Source organism: Topomyia yanbarensis, chromosome 2 (genome assembly GCF_030247195.1).
Source record: "Topomyia yanbarensis strain Yona2022 chromosome 2, ASM3024719v1, whole genome shotgun sequence".
Lineage (NCBI taxonomy): Eukaryota > Metazoa > Arthropoda > Insecta > Diptera > Culicidae > Topomyia > Topomyia yanbarensis.
This window is the reverse complement of record NC_080671.1, coordinates 265,225,693-265,248,637: the sequence shown is the minus strand read 5'-3', so window position 1 is coordinate 265,248,637 and position 22,945 is coordinate 265,225,693. Positions and strand designations below refer to the sequence as shown.

The 22,945-nt window shown below is 45.7% G+C and overlaps 1 protein-coding gene across 5 annotated transcripts in view; it reads right to left on the bottom strand.

The window, feature by feature from the left end:
- The window catches only part of LOC131683120 (uncharacterized), a 140,379-nt gene that overhangs the window by 70,570 nt on the left and 46,864 nt on the right, over positions 1-22,945 (bottom strand). Inside the window, exons 2-3 of one of the 5 annotated variants that reach the window (XM_058964937.1) lie at positions 732-819; positions 417-672 (exon numbers count right to left, since the gene is read on the bottom strand). The exons of the other annotated variants lie outside the window; for them this stretch is intronic. Of the exons in view, the coding sequence (XP_058820920.1) occupies positions 662-672; positions 732-819 (99 nt within the window). The 3' untranslated portion in view covers positions 417-661. Of the gene's footprint in view, positions 1-416; positions 673-731; positions 820-22,945 lie in introns of those variants that run through there. 5 annotated transcript variants of the gene reach the window in all.

Below are 22,945 nucleotides of genomic sequence, written 5' to 3'. Positions count from 1 at the left end.
TACTACATAACACACGGTCAAGAATTGTTGGAGGATGGTTCAGACCATCGCCTTTTCCGGCATGATCAAATTTTGGCCGACGAAGAGAGAGAAACTAGGCGAAAACAAAGGTTCACCAGTATTTACGAAAAGGTCATCCAAAATCTGACCAAAGCCCATGAATCTTCTCGTAAACAGTATAATCTTCGGCACCGGCAATTTGCCAAAGCGTTTACGGCCGGCCAATTACTGTTCAGAAGAAACATGAAACTATCAAACGCGGGAGAACACTACAATGCTAAATACGGGCGGCAATGTCTTCCATGCAAAATTCTATCCAAAATAGGAACCAGTTCTTATGAACTGGAAGATCTTGCTGGGAAAAATCTTGGGATCTGGCCAGCAGCCCACTTAAAACCAGGTTGAATAAAAACACGCACATTTACACTATTTATATTTTAAAAACACATCGATTTTGTCCCAGATCGGTAAAACTAAATAAACATATCGCCGAATATTTATATAATTAACGACGTGCCGCACTTGCCGAAGCAGCAAGCCACTGCACAAGTTTGGAACATTGGCTGGCACTTCTGAGTGACCACCGTAAGTGTATCCAAAATGATTTCGAACGTGCGGCAACATTATCGAGCGCTGAAGATGCATGCACGAAACAGAGCCGTCAGAAATACCCTGAAAAAAAGAACATAAAACATAATTCTTAAATTTTAATGCATGATTAAACAGCTTACCTGTGAGATAAACAACCATCCTCGATTCACGCTTTGAAGAAAATATGATTGTTGACATCTCAGCTCGTTGACAGCTCAAGCAGTTGACCTAACGGGTGATACAAAAGTATTCCCATAAACACCCAGTTGGTATAATTTACCCTCGAATATTTTCTATGTTTTCTTCCAAATGAAATAGGGTAAAGCAGTTAATAGCGGTACCATATATTTATCAGATTGTGCAACATGAAACCACAAACTGAACCTGACTTATAAATTAGGGCGCCCTAGATTAAGATTGAGAATTTTTAAGATATTTACGCATAAGTGTGTGAGTGGGAATCATAAATCAGAAGGGAGTGCTTGTATGAATGATAGTCTATGTAAGAGAGGAGCAAATGATTAGTGGGTAGAATGATCGATGAAGAATGAGAAAGGGTATGAAAGTGAAAGGAATGAATGATAGTATGTAAAGGGAAGGAAAGGAAGAGAAACAATTGTTATTAAATTTGGTTTTTGTCTTTGGCGAATGGCTTTAGACAGTATCGGAATAGAATGAAGACGGTATTAGAGTTTTGTCTTGTCTTCTACGAATTACGCAACCTGTTTTGTCTGGGCGGCAGCTGTTGACTTTTTATTCTGGAGGAGCATGGGGATGGCAAATGCTTATTTTTTCTGACGGACCCTGAGATAGCCCATTTCACACTTCCAAGTATGACGTTAAACCACAAAAAGGGACTCAAACATGGCGAGTCTCACCGTTGGAGATTCGCATAAATTAGAAGAAAAGAGCTCACTTGTGGGAAAAATCATTGTTCTAAATTAACTGGCATCTCCGAAGGAAGTAGGCCCATGGAAATATCATTATTTATACTTGCTTTGAAATCTAGTTATTACTTTATTGCTAAACTCACAAAACAATAATTGCTTCGGCATGGCGAGTCTCACCGCACAAGATTCTCATAATGATCTGGAAGAAAAGAGCTCCGGGCTACGGAAATTGTTTCATTGTTTCAGATTAATTGGAAACTTTAGAGGAAGTAGGCCCATGCTGATGATTGCTATTAAAACAAAAAAAAAAATCTTTGCTTTTTTTTATCCCGACTCCGGGAGGATTGTAACCTCCAAGTTCGGTTACCCTGACTGTTTTCATATGTACATGTCCAATTTGTATAAAAACTACCTGTAAATAAATTTATTGTAAATATTCCTTATCCTCTATTTATAAGCTAAAAATAAAATCATTTAAATAACATTATTATAATATTAAACTAGCTTAAACTTTAAATACAAATTCCCTATTCCTAAAGGTGTCTGAATTTATCCCAGTAAATAAATAAAAACAAATGAATTTACGCAAATGAATTATATTTATCTTCAGCTATACCCTACTATTAGATTTCGATTTGAATTTGAATTTGCTATCAAATGTTCCCATACCCCTTGACACCATATTCCCTATAATCTCGCACTATCTTGATGGTCTTCCGTCAACTGCCGGTGACAGTTTCCCAGGCAAGACATCAACGGGAATAAAAACAACTGGGAGCAGACGATCGCTGTCTTATTTGGTACTAAAAAGTCATTAATATAAAGTGCTACTATTAATTAATTTTTCGCGCAGTGTTAGTCGTGTGTCGGCTGTCAGTCAGCCATTGTGTTCAGTGAACTAAGCAACCCTGTGGTGAAAATTCATCGCACCGTAATAAGGGTCGCCGACAAAAGTTGGCCCAACTCGATTGTGCGGACTGCGGAACCAATCCACCCGCCATCTCTCCGAGGTTCGTCGTCGTCAAGATATTTGAACGAACCGACACGGCGCTACCCTTCGTCGGAACCGAATGCGCGCTGCTGTTGTTGTTGGACTGGTTGCTGCTGCCACCACGCGTCGAAGCGGCCGGCCTCGAAATCTTCAAGACTGCTACCAACGCCGCCGCCATGGAAGAACAAACGCATGGATTACCGTAAGCTAGTGCTGTTTCATCCTTTCCCACATTTAAATAAAATATTTCTTAAATTCTATTAAATAAAATGGCCTCTAATTGTGCATGTTTAAAACTATTTTTTTTATCTTAATTGCTAGAGCCCTTTTTGCTAGTTTTGTCATTGGTTTTTGCAGTCAGGGAAGATAGTCCGCAAATCCTCCGTAGCAAATTGCCCCTGCCGGGCAAACGTAAGTGATTAGTTACAATATATATATATATATATATATATATATATATATATATATATATATATATATATATATATATATATATATATATATATATATATATATATATATATATATATATATATATATATATATATATATATATATATATATATATATATATATATATATATATATACAGGGTGTTTGGTTCATGGTTAAGAATCTCTCGGGGTGTGATAGACAGCCATATTTGGAGAAAAAAATTGTTCTACACATACCATCAAATCTCAACCGTTACAGAGTTATTGAACTTTTTGTGTAAAAAACTTATTTGTCTTAAAATACCTCTAACTTTAAAAGTATACTTTGTATTTTAAATATTTTAGTTCCATTCGAAAGGTGAGAAAATTTCCTATTGAATGGTGTTCTCATATCTTTTAAGTAATTAGTTTTAATTACCTTTTAGCTGTAAAGTAGTTAAAAGTTAGTGTTTTTGAGGAGGTTTTTGCTAATTTTCTCGAAATAATGAAGTATGATTATAGCAATATCCATTATCCAAAAGTTGGGTTTTAGGACGATTCATAATTTGTTCTTGGACGTCATATTTCTATCTCTTCTCATTTTTTTGTAATTTCATTACTATACTTTTCCTGTAACCGACTTGCAAGTGCTTAAAAGACTCTAATCTAAAAAATATGCTTTATATCGTTATTTACAAGATTTCATTGGAAAGCTGAGAAAATGTCCTATCAGTGTATGTACAAATATCTTTTAGTTAAATGTACTAAATGATTTTTTACTAACGAAATAACTCAAAATTTGTGTTCTTTGGAGAGTTTTTTAGTTATTCTAATTATTAATCAACAAAATTTATCGATACTATTGTTCATTTGATACCTCTTAATGTTCTCTATAACTTTTTATTAGACACTTTGTAGATATCTCTTTTCATTTTGCTGCTATTTAATAAATAACACAGGATGAGCTCGCCACAAATGTAGTGGGTTCAAAATCGTTATTTTTTCATATGAAACGATGTGATAAAAACGATTTTGCGTCGAAACTAAAAGAGATAATTGAATGGAGTCAAAGAAAGAACTGTAGAACTTGCTGAGATGCATTATTTCCATGATAATAATGGTGATGTTTATTATTTACTATTTTAAGAAAATTAACGAAAATGCTAATAATAGCACTAACTTTAAACTAATTTACTTTTAAAAGAATACTAAATTCACTTAACTGAAAGGTATTAATACATTTTTTACTGTAAAATTTTCCTGGCTTTCGAATAAAAAGAAAAAAAGTACAATAAGTGCCATAATTTTTCAATTAGAGCTGGTACTAGTGAAAATGAGATAAAAATATCCAAGTTGAATAACCCAAAATCATGAAAATAAGAAAAGGTAAGTGTATCATGTCAAAGAACGAACTAAGCAGCTCATTAAGACTAACAATCTGAATTATTAAAATGATGAGGTTAACTATTAGGATTTTCAAGAAATGAACGAAAAATCGTTTAAAATTGTTTAATTTTCAATAACTTACTTTAAAAAAGCTACTTAAACTGATTAGCTGAAACATGTGAGAGCATCACTCAATGCGAAATTGAGTCACCTTTCGAATGGAACAAAAACATTTTAAATACAAAGTATACTTTTAAAGTTAGAGGTATTTTAAGGCAAATAAGTTTTTTACACAAAAAGTTCAATAACTCTGTAACGGTTGAGATTTGATGGTATGTGTAGAACAATCTTTTTCTCCAAATATGGTTGTCGATCACCCCCCGAGAGATTCTTAACCATTAACCAAACACCCTGTATATATATATATATATATATATATATATATATATATATATATATATATATATATATATATATATATATATATATATATATATATATATATATATATATATATATATATATATATATATATATATATATATATATATATATATATATATATATATATATATATATATATATATATATATATATATATATATATATATATATATATATATATATATATATATATATATATATATATATACTTAAAAAATAGAAGATTTTACTCTTGAGTATGAAAATAAGCAATCAGATCCCAATGGATCAGAATCTATATTACATAACATTTTAATGAAGCTTATTGAATTATTGAGATGTAATGATTTTTGGAAAAGATATTAATTAATCTCGTTCCTTTGATTTCTACTATTTTTAGTAAACTATCCTCATTTTTGCCTCTCATTGCTCAATTATTTTCAAATTTGTAATGGTATTACAACAAAATAATTATTTGAAATTTCTTCAATGGAATTGTAGTAGCATTATTTCAAAAATTGATCACTTGAAGTAATGACTTTTTTTAGTTAATGAACTTGTAATAATAATGTGGATATTTTGTGTATTTGGAAACTTGGTTAAATCATACAAAAATTTTCCGAATTCCATCTTTTAATATTATAGAAAAGTGAAGCGGGGGCAGTGGCCACTGGTTTTGTACGACGGGAGCAGGGTAGTGGTTTTCTTTCAGGTTTGCCTTACCGGACTCGGCTAAACGTAAGCTATTTCGTTTTCTTCTTATAAGACTTTGATCCGACACATCGAGAAACACATCAATTCACCAAACATATATTTTTCCTTCTCACTTTATTTTCCTCTTAATTTTATCATTAATTTTATTCGATAAAAAAATAAATTACTTCTCTCCGACCAACTTTTTTTCTGTTTTCTGTTATTGTACACCCTGAACGTGAACTACACTATTTTCAGCGACGCACCCGGTTACGCGTGCTAATAACAATATTGCCCTGACGACTGACCACCGAACGCGGCCGGGCGAGAACTACTTAAACGACTGACTCCCTAAAATGGACGCAAAAGATTTTTAACACATTCCTTTTTTTAATGACCAGCGCAATCGTCTTGATGATGCGTCTCTCCGAGGCAACATCAAGCTCAATAATTAAGGGGTCATGCAGAGTCCCTAATTTTCTCCGGTTTCAATCCCAGTATTCAATCATCATTTGCCCATCTTTGGATGTTCGGTTCCATGAGTTAAGTTGTATCATAAAAACTTAGCCTTACGCCAAGCAAGTTTCATTGAAATAGCTTACGTTTGACGGAGTCCGGTAAGGCAAATCTGAAAGAAATCCACTACCCTGCTCCCGTCGTACAAAACCAGTGACCGCACCACTTCATGTGGTGACAGTGGCAAAAGTACCGCTACATAGTGAGTGAAATTCGCAATAGTGGGCGGAAACGCCAAATCTGACCAAAGAAAAAAAGAAGCTGTGGTTTTTTATGCAGATCAATTGAAGTGAAACAAAATCGGATAATTTATTCAGTGACTCGACGTTGAGCAACATTGATTTCATCGCACATCTGTAAGTGCTGAAGTATTAATACCTGTTTTCTCCTGCAATTTGTGGTTTTGTGATCGCAGACGTGTATATTTCTTGTTACAAATTTTTTAAGTTTCTAAATATCGTCGCAAACAAAACATCTCTCGGAAGACACACAGACACAGTTGGAAACGGTGAAGAAGGTACAAGTGGTAGTATCTGTAAGCCATATCTGTGTGATTGTTCCACACTTGTGGTTAATAGATCGAAGAAAATCCTCCATATCGGTGTGACTGTTCCACACTCGTGGTAATCATATCGAAGAAAATCCTCCATCTCTGTGTGATTGTTTTACAATTGTGGATATAACATCAAAGGGAAAAAAACTTCCATCTCTAAGTGATTATTTGATATTCGTGGTTTTCATATCGAGGAAGCAAAGGAAAAATAAATTCAAAAGGAAGAAAAATTCTGGCAGCCGGAAAAAGGACGACACAAGGTCCTGGAACGCGGATTTTTGGCTAAAAAAGGTAAGTACTAAAACCATAGGTCTTTATTCTGCTAGAATCGTGCATTTTTAGTCCTGTGTCCACCTAAACCTGTGTATCCAGAGATAAATGAAGACAAGCGTGGTTTCGCTCCGAATACTACATCGATACTAAGAATATCGATTCCCTAAACTGAAAATGTTTCGATTGTAGATCGATTAGATCATTTATTTTCAGACGAATGACAAATCAAATTGATGACAAATTAACTCGATGACAAATGTAAGGTACTAACAACCAAAAAACCTGTTTTAATCCACCTAGCGGTGCAATTGTGCCTTTCTCATTTCTCTAAACTATGGCACGGAGGCTGTTTATGTTCAACATAATTGCGGAAATGTCCATTGCATTCTTAGTACACTTTGCACTTATACACAATGGCTTGCCAGCCACGAACTTGATGAGCTACGTGTCGACGGTGAAACACTTGAAACAAAAAATATCATACATCATTAGCCTAATCAGCATTAGATCAATGTTATCTGCTTGCTAACTCATTTTGTCATGCGGGGGTGGGTGTGTGAGAAGGGGGAAAGTCCCATGAACGAACGACTCCCCAGCTTAAATTGGTATGCTTTGTGATATAGTGGTGGTTCAAAGATGATGGGGTTGAAAGGGAGGGGTATGAGGGTTGGATGGGGTGGTGGTCTGAGGGGTGATTTAAGGAGATTTTTAAGGGAGGGGAGTGAACAGTAGAGGGGGAGTGTAACCCCTCTCCGTAAACCATCAACTACGTCCCTGTTAAAATCCAGAAACCTTCAGAATATATTGGCTCAAATGGCACGTTCCCCGTACATAGTCGGGGATTTATGCAGCCGATGGGAAGGTTGCAACTTTCATTTGAGACTAAGTTTGGGCAAATCGGTCCAGCCATCTCTGAGAAAAATGAGTGACATTATTTGACACATACGCACATACATACACACACAGACACACAGGGTGCAGCTCCGCTAGCGAATGACGGATCTCAATAGTAGCATGTCTGTAATAATATACGTACCTGGAACTATTGAGAACCAGAGCTACAGGTCCAAAGCCCTGGTAAAGGAGGATGGTTGTGATGACCTGGGCCGCGGTCACCACGTAAAGCAAAATAGGTCATAACCCCAATTCCAAGGCGTGAAGCGACCCGTGCCGAGGGGTGAGTGATCGAGGGGGTGAAAAAGATGCTCGATCGTTAACGGAGCCTGTGGGGTACCTGGGCAACCCCCACAGTAAGCGTCCCTTACCACGTTAATGCGGAGCTCTGGCGTGGCGGACATTTATTCTCGCGCTACTCGTGGGTACAAACATGGAGATAAACAAAAACAAAACAAGCAAACGAACGGAGGTGCCAAACCCCTTTGCTAGAGGTGGTTTGGCGAGGTCTCTCCCCGTGGGGAGAGTAGTGGAGCGACGAGTGCTGCATCTGATAGCACCAGTGACCCCCCAGCAGTGGTAGGAAATAGCCCTACCAACGCATTGGACGGGCCACTATCCGCGATGCGCAAAGTGGTGGAGCAGCTCGATTCAATAATCGAGTTCACTAGTGCAAAGCAAAACATAAGCAAGCAGTTGAAGCAGAGCCTCCTGGTGCTCCGAAAAGCTGTTCGTGTCGCAAGACAGAAACAGCAGGCTTATGCCAAAAGGGTGGAATGTCGGGAGAAGTCCGACAGAAAAACCCAGACAGTGGCCTCCAAGAGGGAGGGAAGAGAGAAGGTCGATACAGGTACTCAGACAGTGGCCTTCACCTTCTATGGAGCAGCCATGTCGCCCGGAGCGGCGGCCGAGTTCCCCTCGAAGGGAAAAGGAAAGGGCAATCGCAAGACGGCACCGAACGCGAAGCGCCCTAGGAAGTCGCCAGGCGAGGGTGCAAAAACCGACACCACACGGCGTGCAACCGTTAAGCCCAGACGCCGTTTGGTCGAGGTAAGCGAGAGCGAGAGTGACCTCGCTGGGCAGAGCGATGGTACCAGCAACCGGGCGCGACCGGGGCAGGGGGCGTAAACCCCTGGACGCTGGTCACCAAGAAGAAGCCGGCACCGACACCGGAGGTACCGCGGCCCGCGAAGAAGGCCAAGAAGAGAGGGGAGGCCTTGTGGTTAACAACCGACAAGGACAATTACGCCGACGTCCTAAAGTCGATGAAGGCGGCCGAAAGCCTCTCGCACCAACACGGGAGAAATGCTTCTGGTGCTGAAGCGAGGCGCACAATCTAGTGCGGTGTAGAAGGCCTTGGCCCAAGAGGCGCCCAGGTCAGGTCGCTAGGGGTGGAAATGATTCTCCAGTGCAAGCATCTGGACGAGTTCACGACCGCAGAAGATGTCGTCGCAGCCGTTAAGGAGCAATGCGACGTGACAATCGAGGGGGCCTCTGTGCGTTTTAGAGAGGGACTCTCTGGCACCCAAGTAGCCTACCTCAGGCTACTGAAGGCGGACGCCAAAAAGGTAACTGAGAAAGGTAAGCTGAAGATCGGCTGGTCGGTATGCCCAATTAGCATACCCCAGCCGCTTTCAGTGGATAGGTGCTATCAGTGCCTTGAGTCCGGCCGTAAATCCTACGAGTGCAAGGACATAGACAGGAGCAAACTATGTCATCGCTGCGGCAAGGAGGGGCATAAGGAGCGGGGTTGCACTAAGGCGCACAAGTGCCTTATCTGCACCGCTAGGAAGCAAGCCCATAAACATGCTATGGGCGGACTTTCGTGTCCCTTCGGTAGGGTAAATAAGAAGAAGTCGTGAACGTCACACAGCTAAATCTTAACCATTGTGCAGCAGCCCAACAGCTGCTGTGGCAGTCGGTCTCGGAGTCGAGGACAGATGTCGCCCTCCTATCAGACCCGTACAACATCCCCGCCGGCAACGGCAATTGGGTGTTGGACGGGTCTGGAATGGTGGCAATCTGTACAACGGGACGGTTCCCGGTTCAAGAGGTAATACACTCCTCCGCCGAGGGTGTTGCGATTGCCAAGATCAATGGTGTGTTCTACTGCAGCTGCTACGCTCCACCAAGGTGGCCCATTGAACAGTTCAACCAGATGATCGACAGGCTCTCATCAGACCTAGTGGGCCGGAAACCGGTAGTCATAGCTGGGGACTTTAACGTTTGGGCAGTGGAGTGGGACAGCCGCTGTACAAATAGCAGGGGTCAAGCGCTAATGGAGGCGCTTGCGAAACTCGATACTGTGCTAGCTAATAATGGCTCCGCTAGTACATTCCCTAGAAACGGGGTGGAGGCGTGGATTGACGTAACATTTGCCAGCCCGAGTCTGGCTCCAGGCATGGAATGGAGGGTAGATGAAGGCTACACCCATAGCGATCACTTACAATCCGCTTTAGGATCAACTATGGTGTGCAGCATCCGAGGGCGGGAGATCCCTGTCAGGTACGCGGGTGGAAGTCCAATCACTTCGACAGCGAAGCTTTCACCGCGGCCCTGGGACTGGAGGCTAACACGGACAGTCTAAGCGGGGATGCGCTGGTAGTTGTTCTATCACACGCGTGCGACGCCAGTATGCCGAGAAAAACACTGCCAAGAAACGGCAGATGCCCGGTATACTGGTGGAGTGCCGAGATTGCAGCTCTACGGTCAGCCTGACTCAGAGCTAGACGTAGGATGCAAAGAGCTCGCACCGAGGATACAAGGCCATTAAAAGCAGCAAGAGAGCGTGTTTCGACAACCTGTGTGAGAGTGCCAACGCGAATCCGTGGGGTGACGCCTGCAGGATTGTGATGGCCAAGACAAAAGGGGGCTCTTCACCCTCAGAACGGTCTCCGGACCGGTTGGCGACGATTATCGAAGTACTCTTCCCGTCTCGAGCCACAAGCCCCTGGCCACCTGCACTACGAGACAGTGCGGGCACGACCGAAACGGTGGCTCCGGTGACGAATGAAGATCTGCTCGCAGTGGCTAAATCCCTAGCAATGAACAAAGATCCAGGGCCGGATGGAGTTCCAAACAGCGCTCTCAAGGCAGCGATTATAGCGAACCCGAGCATGTTCAGTCTAGCTATGCAGAGGTGCCTTGGCGAGTGCCGTTTCCCTGATAGATGGAAAAGGCAGAAATTGGTGCTGTTGTCGAAGCCCGGGAAGCCGCCAGGCGACCCATCGACGTACAGACCAATCTGTCTGATCGACACGACTGGAAAACTGCTTGAGATGATTATCCTCAACAGGCTAACCCCGTACGCAGAAGGTACGGACGACCTGTCAAGCAACCAGTTGGGCTTTCGGAAGGGTAAGTCCACAGTTAACGCTATCTACTCAGTGATAAAGACTGCCGCTATAGCGATCCAACGAAAAAGGCAGGGGACGGGCATAGCGTAGTTGGTAAATCGATTGCCTGGTACGCAGCTCACCTGGGTTCGATTCCCAACCCCGCACAATAGGGTTAGAAATTTTTCTAAAGAGATTTTTCTAACCCGAAAAGAGGCGAATGACCATAAGGTTAAAACCTCTATAATCCAAATAAAAAAAAAAAACGAAAAAGGCGAGGCATTCGATACTGTGCGTTAGTGACACTTGACGTGAAGAACGCATTCAACAGCGCAAGCTGGGATGCCATTGCGCTCTCGTTACACCGGCTTAGCCTACCGGTGGGTCTGTACCGGATCCAGGAAAGCTATTTCCAGAACCGCGTACTGCTATACGAGACCGATGCCAGTCAGAAAATGGTTCCGATTATCGCCGGAGTCCCGCAGGGCTCGATCCTAGGCCCGGTGGTATGGAACCTCATGTATGACGGGGTTCTGAGACTGAAGTTCCCTCCGGGGGTCAAGATCGTCAATCGTCAATCGTCGACGTAATCTTGGAGGTCTACGGGGAGTCAATTCCTGAGGTAGAACTAACCGCAGAACACGCGATCAACACGGTGGAGGAATGGATGAGCGCGAGAGGCCTGAGCTCGCTCATCATAAGACGGAGGTAGTTATCGTCAACAACCGCAAGTCGGCACAACATGCAGTTATCCATGTGGGAGAAGTCGCGATCACTTCACAGCGAAGTCTGAAGTCTCTCGGAGTCATTATAGACGACAAGCTGACCTTCGGCAGCCATTTCGAATATACATGCAAGAGAGCGTCGACTGCTGTTGAGGCTTTATCGAGGATGATGTCCAACAGCTCAAAGGTGTGCGTCAGTAGACGTAGGTTACTGGCAGGCGTTGCCGTATCTATCCTCAGGTACGGCGGCCCGTCATGGTCAAGAGCACTGAGGGTAACCAGTTACCTACAGAAACTGGAGAGCACCTACCGCGTGCTTTACAGAGTGATATCTGCCTACCGCACCGTATCACACAATGCATCCTGCGTGATAGCGAACATGATGCCAGTCGGGCTGGTCATTCGGGAAGATGAGGAGTGTTTCGAGCTACGTGGAAATAGAGGAGCCCGCGAGCGCACCAGGGGTGACCTCGGACGCCTGATGTGAGCGTGAGTGGGATAACTCCTCGAAAGGTAGGTGGACCCACCGGCTGATACCTAGAATATCGAGCTGGGTGGGAAGACCCCATGGGGAAGTTCACTTCCACCTGACACAATTCCTGCCAGGCCATGGCTGTTTCCGACAGTACCTCCATAGGTTCGGGCACGTGAAGGTCTCAGCCTGCCCGGAATGCCCAGGTGTAGACGAAACTGCCGAACACATACTGTTCGTATGTCCTCGGTTCGACGTCGAAAAAAGAGCAATGCTTGACGTCTGTGACTGGGACACAACCCCTGATACCCTTATTCAGCGGATGTGTCAATCGGTGGAGAAGTGGAACGCAGTCTCGGCTGCTACCACCCAGATTGCCTGTAGGCTACAGGTAATCTGGCAAATCGAGCAACAGACGACGGGCACGGCTAACTAGTGATTGGTTAGTTGGAGCGAAAAAGGCCAAGCGCAAAAAAGGGGCTGAATGGTCTGTTCTTGCTGAGGCAGGTTTGACGCAGCGACTGGCAACCGCGTAAGGAGTAAACCCAGCCACCCCGAAGCAAGACAGAAGAGTGAGTGTATAGGCGTATAAGTGGACTGCCTCATGCCAAGACGGGAGGGTCGTAGCGTAGTATGTTGGGACTTAGCTATCGATGCCTCATGGCGTGGCAGAGGAGTGCAAGGGTGAGCATCCAAGTCAGTCTCACACGGCATGTTAAGGGTGAGCACAAAAGTCAGTCTCACATGGTATGGTAGAGGCTAGCACAAAAGTAAGCCTAGCAAGGAATGAAAAAGGTGAGCACACAAGTCAGCCTCGCATGGTATGTCAGAAGTGGGGCCTAAGAAAAAATGTCCCACATGGGATGCCAGGGGGAGTGACAGAGGTATAACAGAGTGGCACGATTGAGAGTGAATCAGGTGGTAGGATGAGCACCCAAGTCAGCCTCACATGGTATGGGTGAGGCGAGCACAAAAGTAAGCCTAGCAAGGAATGAGTAAGGTGAGCACACAAGTCAGCCTCGCAAGGAACGAAAAAGGTGAGCACAAAAGTCAGCCTCATATGGAGTGTTTGAGAGTGAATCAAGGTGCGATAGAGAGAGCACCCAAGTAAGCCTCATACAGGACGTATGAACGCGTGAGTGAGAGTGAATGAGTACATTAATTACAGCCATCCCCCCAGAAGTAATACCGAGAGGTAGTTCCTGGGAGGAACGATGGCGTAGCCCAATGGAGTTTAGTCGGTATTAATGACAGCGTCACCATTCGAGCCCGACACGCCCCCAGTGCACCCAGTGCGGTAGCTTGGACCCTACCAATAGCACGTGTACTGGGCTAGTACCTAAAGGTCTTCTCCATCGTAAAAAAAATACAGGGGGGCAGCAGGGACAGAAGGACAGAAGTTCAAGGGCTTAACGAACCCCCCCCCCCTCCCGGAGCTACTGCGAGTTGGGGAGTCTTGCTAGGATATTGTGGAGCAAGGCAATGTTGGGCTATGCCAAACCTCTAGAAAAAGCCATATAAACCCGAATGCAGCTCCGACGAAGCGAGTCGGTGCCGCTTCCGCTAAGGTTTTACCCAAGACTTTAGCATAAAGCACCCTTACCCAACGGGAGTGCCAACCGGCACATTAGGATCGACACCAGTAAGATCCTAATTACGGCATACTGGCGGCAGAACACGGATGTGAATAAGGATTTCATCGAAATTATCTACGGACCGACAGCCACGCCATTCCACTACCCTAGTAAGGATGGGTGACACTTCCCCGAAACGGCGAATGGGCTAATGGTGCTAGCTGCCCCCCGTCCCAGTAAAACTTTGGTAGGTCTCCAAGTACATTCGAAACCCGCCATCTTAGCTGGTGCAAGTAGACTCAGTTGAGGGCTCCTGCCTAGCGCCGATCCGGCTCTGAACGCGGTACCCCATGAAGGACCGCGCAACCCTTGCATGCGACCTCACTGCTCGCAAAGGTGGGATCATGCGAGGCGACTACTTATTACGGGCGTAGATAGCGGCTTGGAGTTGGGACCCAAAAAGCATGCAAGAAGACAAAATCTACAAAAACAAGAAAAATTCTAACGGAGCAACTGTGGTGAACCCGATCGCCAAAGGTTGGCTAGCGAGGTCATCGACCCAGCATAACGAACAAGTGCAACAGCAAGTGCAACCACAACAGCAGCAGCAGCGAGAGCAGCCTAGCGAGTCCATACAGAGCACGAGCGGCAACAAACCAACTGGACGCCAAGGAAAGCTAGGATTTCAGGTGCCCACACCGAAACCAAGCGTTACCCAAGAAGACCAGCAGTCTGGGTTACCTAAAGTGACGAAGTTGAGGCAAAAAATTGAAGAACTCTGCGAATTCGTGAAAAGCAAGGGCAGCGTGCACGGACATATCAAGGATCTAATGATTACCATCAAATCCGCCGTAGCAGCAACCGAATGCGAACATATGGCGTTAATAGAGCGAGCCGAAAACGCCGAAAAGGCGCTGAAGTCCACAGCGATAGCAGAAGCCTATGATACACCGAAGGGCGGCCGGTATTCTCGTTCTGTGAAAAGAATAAGGGAAACGCCAGGAGAGGAGGAGGAACCGAAGAAGCCCAAGAAGGACAGCGAAAAAGCCGACAATCGCAGAGTGAATGGCGTACCGTAGAAACCGCAGAAGAGAGGAGGAAAAAACAGAAAGAAAAGGAGGAGGAGAAGAAAAAGAAGAAAGAAGACCTTCGGCCATGCCAGCAGAAGCAGAAGGGAGACGCTCTAGTCGTTAAAGTAAACGAACGCGTGACGTACGCTGCGATCCTCAAAAGGGTGAGTGAGGTTCCCAAGTTGAAGGAGTTGAGGGAGAACGTTATAAGAACCAGGCGTACTCAGAAAGGTGAAATGCTGTTCGAGCTGAAGAAAGATCCATTGATCAAGAGCTCGGCCTATCGGGAACTCGTGGCAGAAGCAGTGGGAGGAGAAGCGAAGCATTAGTTCAGGAAGCAGTGGTCGAGTGCAAAAATCTGGACGAGATCACAAAGGAAGACGAAGTGAGAAGCGCGCTAATAGAGCAAGGAAACCTGGAGAAAGAGCAGATATCAATAAGATTGAGGAAGGCGTACAGTGGCACACAGACAGCAGTGATTCGCTTATCGCCAACCGCAGCCAACAAGCTTACGTCGACCGGTAATATCAAAATCGGGTGGTCGGTGTGCTCGTTGCGATTGATCCCTAGAGCCACTAAACAAATGGAGAGGTGTTTCAGATGCCTGGGTTTTGGCCATCAGGCAAGAAACTGTAGAGGCCCGGACAGATCTGATTTGTGCAGAAAATGTGGGGAGAAGTGACACATTGCTAGAGACTGCACAAAGCAACCGAAGTGCTTGCTCTGCACAAATGAGGTCGGAAAAGACCACATGACGGGAGGCTTCTTATGCCCAGAGTACAAAAAGGCGAAAGCACGCCATTAATGATGGAGGTTACCCAGCTCAATCTCAATCATTGTGACATTGCACAGCAACTGTAGTGGCAGCCAACAACAGAAATGAAGTGCGACGTTGCAATTATTGCAGAGCCGTATCGTGTCCCTCCCGATAACGATAACTGGGTGGTGAATAGTGCAGGGATGGCGGCAATCCAAGTGATGGGCGGTTTCCCTGTTCAAGAAGTGGTGGATAGCACACACGAAGGTTTCGTGATCGCCAGGATAAACGGCGTATTAGTGTGTAGCTGTTATGCTCCTCCACGGTGGACACCAGAGCAATACAACCGGATGCTGGACGCATTAACCGACTCGTTAGTCGGGCGAACGCCGGTTGATATAGGAGGAGATTTCAACGCTTGGGCCGTGGAGTGGGGTAGCAGGCTGAACAACGCACGAGGTTACAGCCTATTGGAAGCACTGGTGAAGCTGGACGTAAAGCTGTGCAATGAAGGTTCCGCTAGCACATTCCGTAAAGATGATCGGGAATCCATCATCGACGTCACATTCTGCAGCGCGTCGCTGATGGATGACATGAATTGGCGAGTTAGTGAGCAGTAAACACATAGTGATCACCAAGCCATCCACTACACCATTGGTCGGCGAAATCGAGGAAAATGGAGCCGATGAACTACCGGCGTACTGGTGGAACGAAAGGCTAAGCATCATCCGGGATACTTGCCTAAAAGCCAGAAGACGCGTTCAGAGAGCAAGATCTGAGGCAGTCAGAGAAGAGTGTAAGGTAACTTTCCGGGCGGCCAGGGTCGCTTTTAAACGTGAGATAGTGCTAAGCAAATCCACCTGCTACAAGGGGCTGTGCAGAGAAGTAGACGCTAACCCTTGGGGCAATGCTTACCGTGTCGTTAAGGCCAGTATCAAGAATCCAATGACGCCATTCGAGATGTGCGGCGACAAGCTGAAAATTATCGTGGAGGGCCTTTTCCCGAAGCACGACCCAACCGCATGGCCGTCTACACCGTACGCTGATGCAGATGGTGGAAATGCAGATGACAATCGGGTTTCCAACGACGAGCTCCTTATAGTGGCAAAAGGTCTGAAAGCGAAGAAAGCTCCCGGACCGGATGGTGTCCCCAACGTGGCACTGAAGACTGCGATCCTGGCGTTTCCGGACATGTTCAGGATAGTCCTACAGAAATGCCTGGACGATGGCTACTTCCCGGATAGATGGAAGATCCAGAATCTGGTGTTACTGCCAAAACCAGGGAAACCACCAGGAGATCCAGCTTCGTATCGGCCTATATGCCTGCTGGATACACTCGGTAAACTCCTGGAAAGAGTCATCTTCAACAGGCTGACGACCTACGCTGAAAGTAAGAACGGACTATCGCAGAGACAGTTCGGGTTCCGGAAAGGAATATTGACGGTGGACGCCATCCGCATCGTCATCGCGAACGCGGAGAAAGCATTGAAGCAAAAGAGAAGGGGTAATCGCTACTGCGCCGTGGTAACGATAGACGTGAAGAACGCGTTCAACAGTGCTAGCCGGGGAGCCATCGCCGTAGCGCAGCATAGAATGCGGCTTCCGGACTATCTATGCAAGGTTCTGAAAAGTTACTTTCAGAACCGAGTACTAGTCTACGAAACGAACACGGGGCAGAGGTCGTTCAGGATAATGGCGGGGGTACCTCAGGGCTCCATACTCGGCCCAACACTCTGGAATATTGTGTACATCGGAGTGTTAACACTGGAACTGCCCAGGGGAGTGGAGATCATCGGCTTTGCAGATGATGTTGTCCTGATGATAACGGGCGAGACCCTTGAGGAGGTGGAGATGCTGACGGCAGAGACAATAGGCATCGTGGAAACCTGGATGGTTAACGTCAAGTTGCAGCTGGCTCACCACAAGACTGAGGTAGTGCTGGTTAGCAACCGTAAGCAAATCCAGCGTCTCGAGATCAGCGTCGCGGGACAATCCATTCCATCGATGCGCGCGCTGAAGCACCAGGGTGTGATGGTTGACGATCGGTTGAATTACAACTGCCATGTCGACTATGTATGTGAGAAGGCTGCGAGGACAACTAGCGCATTGGCAAGGATCATGCCGAATCACGGAGGGGCAAGAGGCAGTACGAGACGTCTCTTGGCGGGTGTCTCATCTTCAATCCTGAGATATGGCGTACCGGCCTGGGCTGCTGCGCTGAACTCAAAGCGGAACCGGACGAAGTTGACAAGCACTTTTCGCCTAATGGCTATTCGTGTCACGAGTGCGTACAGAACGATATCGACGGAGGCGGTATGCGTAATTGCCGGGATGATTCCCATCTGCATTACTTTGGCTGAGGACGTAGAATGCTACCAGCGGAGAAATGAACGTAATGCAAGGAGACTGGTTCGAGCGGACTCGTTGGCTAAGTGGCAGTAAGAGTGGGATTACGCGAAGAAAGGAAGGTGGACCCACCGACTCATCCCAAATGTGTCTACTTGGGTACATAGGAAGCATGGAGAGGTGAACTTCCATCTGACACAGTTTTTGTCCGGGCATGGATGCTTCCGGAAATACCTACATCGGTTTGGACACGCTTCGTCTCCCCTTTGCCCGGAGTGTGTGAACGTTCAAGAGACACCGGAACACGTGGTCTTCGAATGCCCCAGATTCGAAGAAGTTCGAAGGGGTATGCCTGATATAACAGTGGATAATATCGTCGAAGAGATGTGCCGCGACGAGCATATCTGGGACGCTGTCAACAGAGTTTTTACGAGTATACTCTCCGAGCTGAAAAGGAAGTGGCGAAGGGACCAACAAAATAACGTCATTGGTTAGAACGCCGCAGTGGAACCACCAATAGGGTTTCGGGAGAAATTCCGCCGCCGGGAAACTCACCGACGGTGTAGACTGAGTTGAGTAGTACGCGATGTAGCACCGGGCTCGGGTCGTCGGGGCACCAGCGAACCGGACGTCAGACTTCACCGGAATCGCCGGACCGACCTCGACACTCTACCGGGTAGCTCGTGAGTAGGCTAGATCCACCGTCGGGGATTAGACCGAGTAGACCGCGTCGAATAGCCAGAAGTGGGTCGTTGGGGCGCCAGTGAACCGGAAGCTACGCTCCACCCGGAATCGCTGGATGGACCTCAGAATCTGCTGGCTGGCCGTTGAGTAGGCTAGGTCCACCGCCGGGGACTAGACCGAGTAGATGAGGCGGGGAGCTTAATGGCGCACAGAAACGTACATCGGTATCGGGAGCGGTCTGCCGCCGGGGAATTCACGATAGGGCTGATTCGGTGCCGTGGACTACCAGACAGAATCGTGACGAAAAGGGGAGCTAATTGGCTCACGAAACAAACACCGGTAACGAAAGAAATTCCGTTGTAGAGGAACTCTCAATCGGAGTAGGATAAGCGGTAAAGCTGGAAGATTTTAGCAGTGCTAAATGGCTCAAGAAAGCGGGTATCGGTGTCGGGGAAAATTCCTCCGTCGGGGAACTATAGGTCGGAGTAGGATGAGTTCACCGTTGAGCACTATCCAAACGGATCGTGATAAGGCCGGGAGCTGAATGACTCACGGAAACATGAGCTGAATGGCTCAGGGAATCAGCACCTAAGGGGCTCACCACAGGGACGAGAAATAAACGGCGACGTAATGGATGGAGACAACAAGCAGGAGAGCAACCGAGAGTTAAATCAAAGCTCATAGGTCGTGCCACTCCATGAACCAAGCGAGGCTCCAAGATAGAGCAGCAGAAAGAGGTGCGACGAAAGCGCAATGAACCTTCCACGAAGTAATACGATGGCGTAGTTCCGTGGGGAAGAAGGGCGTAAAAAGTAAGGAATGTTCTTAGTGGTTAGGCACGAATGTGAGTCGTGAGTCCCACACAGTGCCAATACACTACAGGCCAGTCTTTTGAAGCTTTTTTAACCTTACTATAAAAAAACATAGACACATACACACACACATACAGAATTTTTCCGGTCTCGACGAACTGAGTCGAATGGGATATGACACTCGGCCCTCCGGGCCGGGATTAGATTGACGTTTTTCAGAGTCATTGCATAACCTTTCTATATGAGAAATGCAAAAAAGTGACAAAATCCAAAAAAATGAATCGTCGTCAATTTTTTTTCGAGTTTGCATCAAATCTCGACGTTTTATGCACCTTGAAGACATTGTAACCGTTCGCGTACGAGAGATTAGAGGAATCTCAAACTCGGTGGTTTATGCGCCACTCTCGCGGTTAACGAGAGACCACCAGTCGTGTTAGCTTGCCCGACTATGCTACTAAAGCATGAAATCGTTCCTCAGGGTATTCGCTCGAACGGTCCATTTTAGCTACACCAAAATATCAGAACCAACTGTCTTATGTTCACCGTGTTACCTTCGCCATCGACTAAATTCGCAATTTAAATTTCACACTCTTCCACAACCTGAAAACCGTCGAATCGAGAACAAAATTTCGGAAAACCAAAGTGGAGAAAACGAAACGGAAATAAGAGTGAGTTCCTTAAAGGATTCTGTTCATAACGTAACGGAAACTCAAAAAACGTAAATTTAAACTTGTATTTTCATACCACTTTAGCTAATTCAAAACGTTCGGATCGGACAATAGTTTATACGAGGGCGGGCAAAATGTCAACATGGCCATGAAAACTTAACGAACATACCTGCGCAGGTTTTTTTGTGGCGGGAACGATGACGACGAATTAGCGATGGTCGCCGCCGAACGGATGTGGATCCACTGCACTGACTCAAAGTCGACGAAGTGTGGTCGACTACGGCGGCTCGTGTGCGTCTGGCCGAATTAAAGGTGCGGAGCACAAAGTACCAGCAAAATCCAGCCCGTACAAAACGCTCGTTGGACGAGCGCTGCTGTCCAACGCGAACGCAAATTAATTAAATGTTCAAAAACTAAAATATCCAAAAATTACCTTTGTACTCAAATCTTTCCGACACACCAGAACAGATTTCACTTTAGAAGTGTTTTAGTAACACCAAAAATTTAAATCTATATGGACAAATTAAAATTACTTTGTTACAACTCACTCTCCTTTAACTTAAAATTCAAAAATTACCTTGAACTTATTTTAATTCAAACACCATCACTTGAAATCACTTAAGGAAACTTTTAGCGAACTTCTGTTCTCCAGTCGATTCTTTTGCGAAATGGACGAGTGTGAAATGGTTTCAAACCACGAAACCTCGGTCTATTGTACCGATTTGGCGGTTTAATTCGGAACATGTCCGCGCCCATGCGAAGGCGGTAAAGTTCTTTGGTATGGCGGCTATATACTTCAATACCTTTTGTGTATGTTCACCCGCCACCATGCGGTAACTGGCTGAACTTCATGTTCATACCACACCTAAACAATTATATAAAGCTCAAGTTGTGTGGCGGCTTTTCGAAATGTTTCATGCTGGAATTATTTCAGCACACGTTAAAATAAAACCAACTAGGTTTTGATGACAGATTACCTAAAATTCTAAAATACGTTACAACATTTAGCATCAAAAATAAAAATTCCATTTTTAATTTTTCCCATAGTTTATATGAGAAATTTCTGTGTGGCCGCACTCTTAACCCCGTAATTCCGGAACCAGAATTCCGATCGATCCAAAATTCAATAGCAGCCGATGGGAAGGTTGCAACTTTCATTTGAGACTCAGTTTGGGCAAATCGGTCCAGCCATCTCTGAGAAAAATGAGTGACATTATTTTACACATACGCACATACATACACACAGACACACAAACAGACACACACATACAGACTTTTTCCGATCTCGACGAACGGAGTCGAATGGGATATGACACTCGGCCCACCGGGCCGGGATTAGGTTGACGTTTTTCAGAGTGATTGCATAACCTTTCTATATGAGAAAGGCAAAAATCCAAAAAAGTGAAGCGTCGTCAAATTTTTTTTCGAGTTTGCATCAAATCTCGACGTTTCATGCACCTTGAAGACATTTAGCATCAAAAATAAAAATTCTATTTTTAATTTTTCCCATAGTTTATGTGAGAAATTTCTGTGTGGCCGCACTCTTAAAGCCGTAATTCCGGAACCAGAATTCCCATCGATCCAAAATTCAATAGCAGCCGATGGGAAGGTTTCACCTTTCATTTGTGACTAAGTTTGGGCAAATCGGTCCAACCATCTCTGAGAAAAATGAGTGACATTTGACACATATGCACATACATACACACAGACATACACACATTTAACTCCGCTAGCGAATGACGGATCCCAATAGTAGCATGCCTGTAATAACATACGTACATGGAACTATTGAGAACCAGAGCTACAGGTCCAAAGCCCTGGTAAAGGAGGATGGTTGTGATGATCCGGGCCGAGATCACCACGTAAAGCAAGGTAGGGCATAACCCCAATTCCAAGGCGTGAAGCGACCCGTGCCGAGGGATGAGTGATCGAGGGGGTGAAAAAGATGCTCGATCGTTAACGGAGCCTGTGGGGTACCTGGGCAACCCCCACAGTAAGCGTCCCTTACCACGCTAATGCGGAGCTCTGGCGTGGCGGACATATATTTCTCGCGCTACTCGTGGGACTATACATGGAGATAAATAAAAATAAAAACAAACAGACGGAGGTGCCAAACCCCTTCGCTAGAGGTGGTTTGGCGAGGTCTCCCCCCCGTGGGGAGAGTAGTGGAGCGATGAGTACTGCATCCGAAAGCACCAGTGACCCCACAGCGGCGGTAGGCAATAACCCTACCAATGCATCGGAGGGGCCAATATCTGCGATGCGCAAAGTAGCGAAGCAACTCGATTCTATAATCGACTTCGCTAGCGGAAAGCAGAATATAGCCAAGGAGTTGAAGTTGAGCCTCCTGGAGCTCCGGAAAGCTGTTCGTGTCGCAAGACAGGAACAGCAGGCATATGTTGAGAGGGTGGAATGTCGGGAGAGGCCCGACAGAGAAACCCAGACAGTGACCTCCAATAGGGAGGAAAGAGAGAAGGTCGATAGAGGTTCACAGACAGTGGCCTTTACCTTCTACGGAGCAGCCACGTCGATCGGAGCGGCGACCGAGTTCCCCTCGAAGGGAAAAGGAAAGGGCAATCGCAAGACGGCATCGAATGCGAAGCGCCCTAGGAAGTCGCCAGGCGAGGGTGCCAAAACCGACACCACTCGGCGTGCAACCGTCAAGGTCAAACGCCGCCTGGGTGAGGTAAGCGAGGGCGAGAGTGACCTCGCTGTGGAGAGCGATGGTACCAGCAACCCGGCACGACCGGGGCAGGGGGGCTCAAACCCCTGGACGCTGGTCACCAAGAAAAAGCCGGCACCGAAACCGGAGGTACCGCGGCCTGCGAGGAAGGCCAAGGACAGAGGCGAAGCCTTGTGGTTAAAAAACGACAAGAACA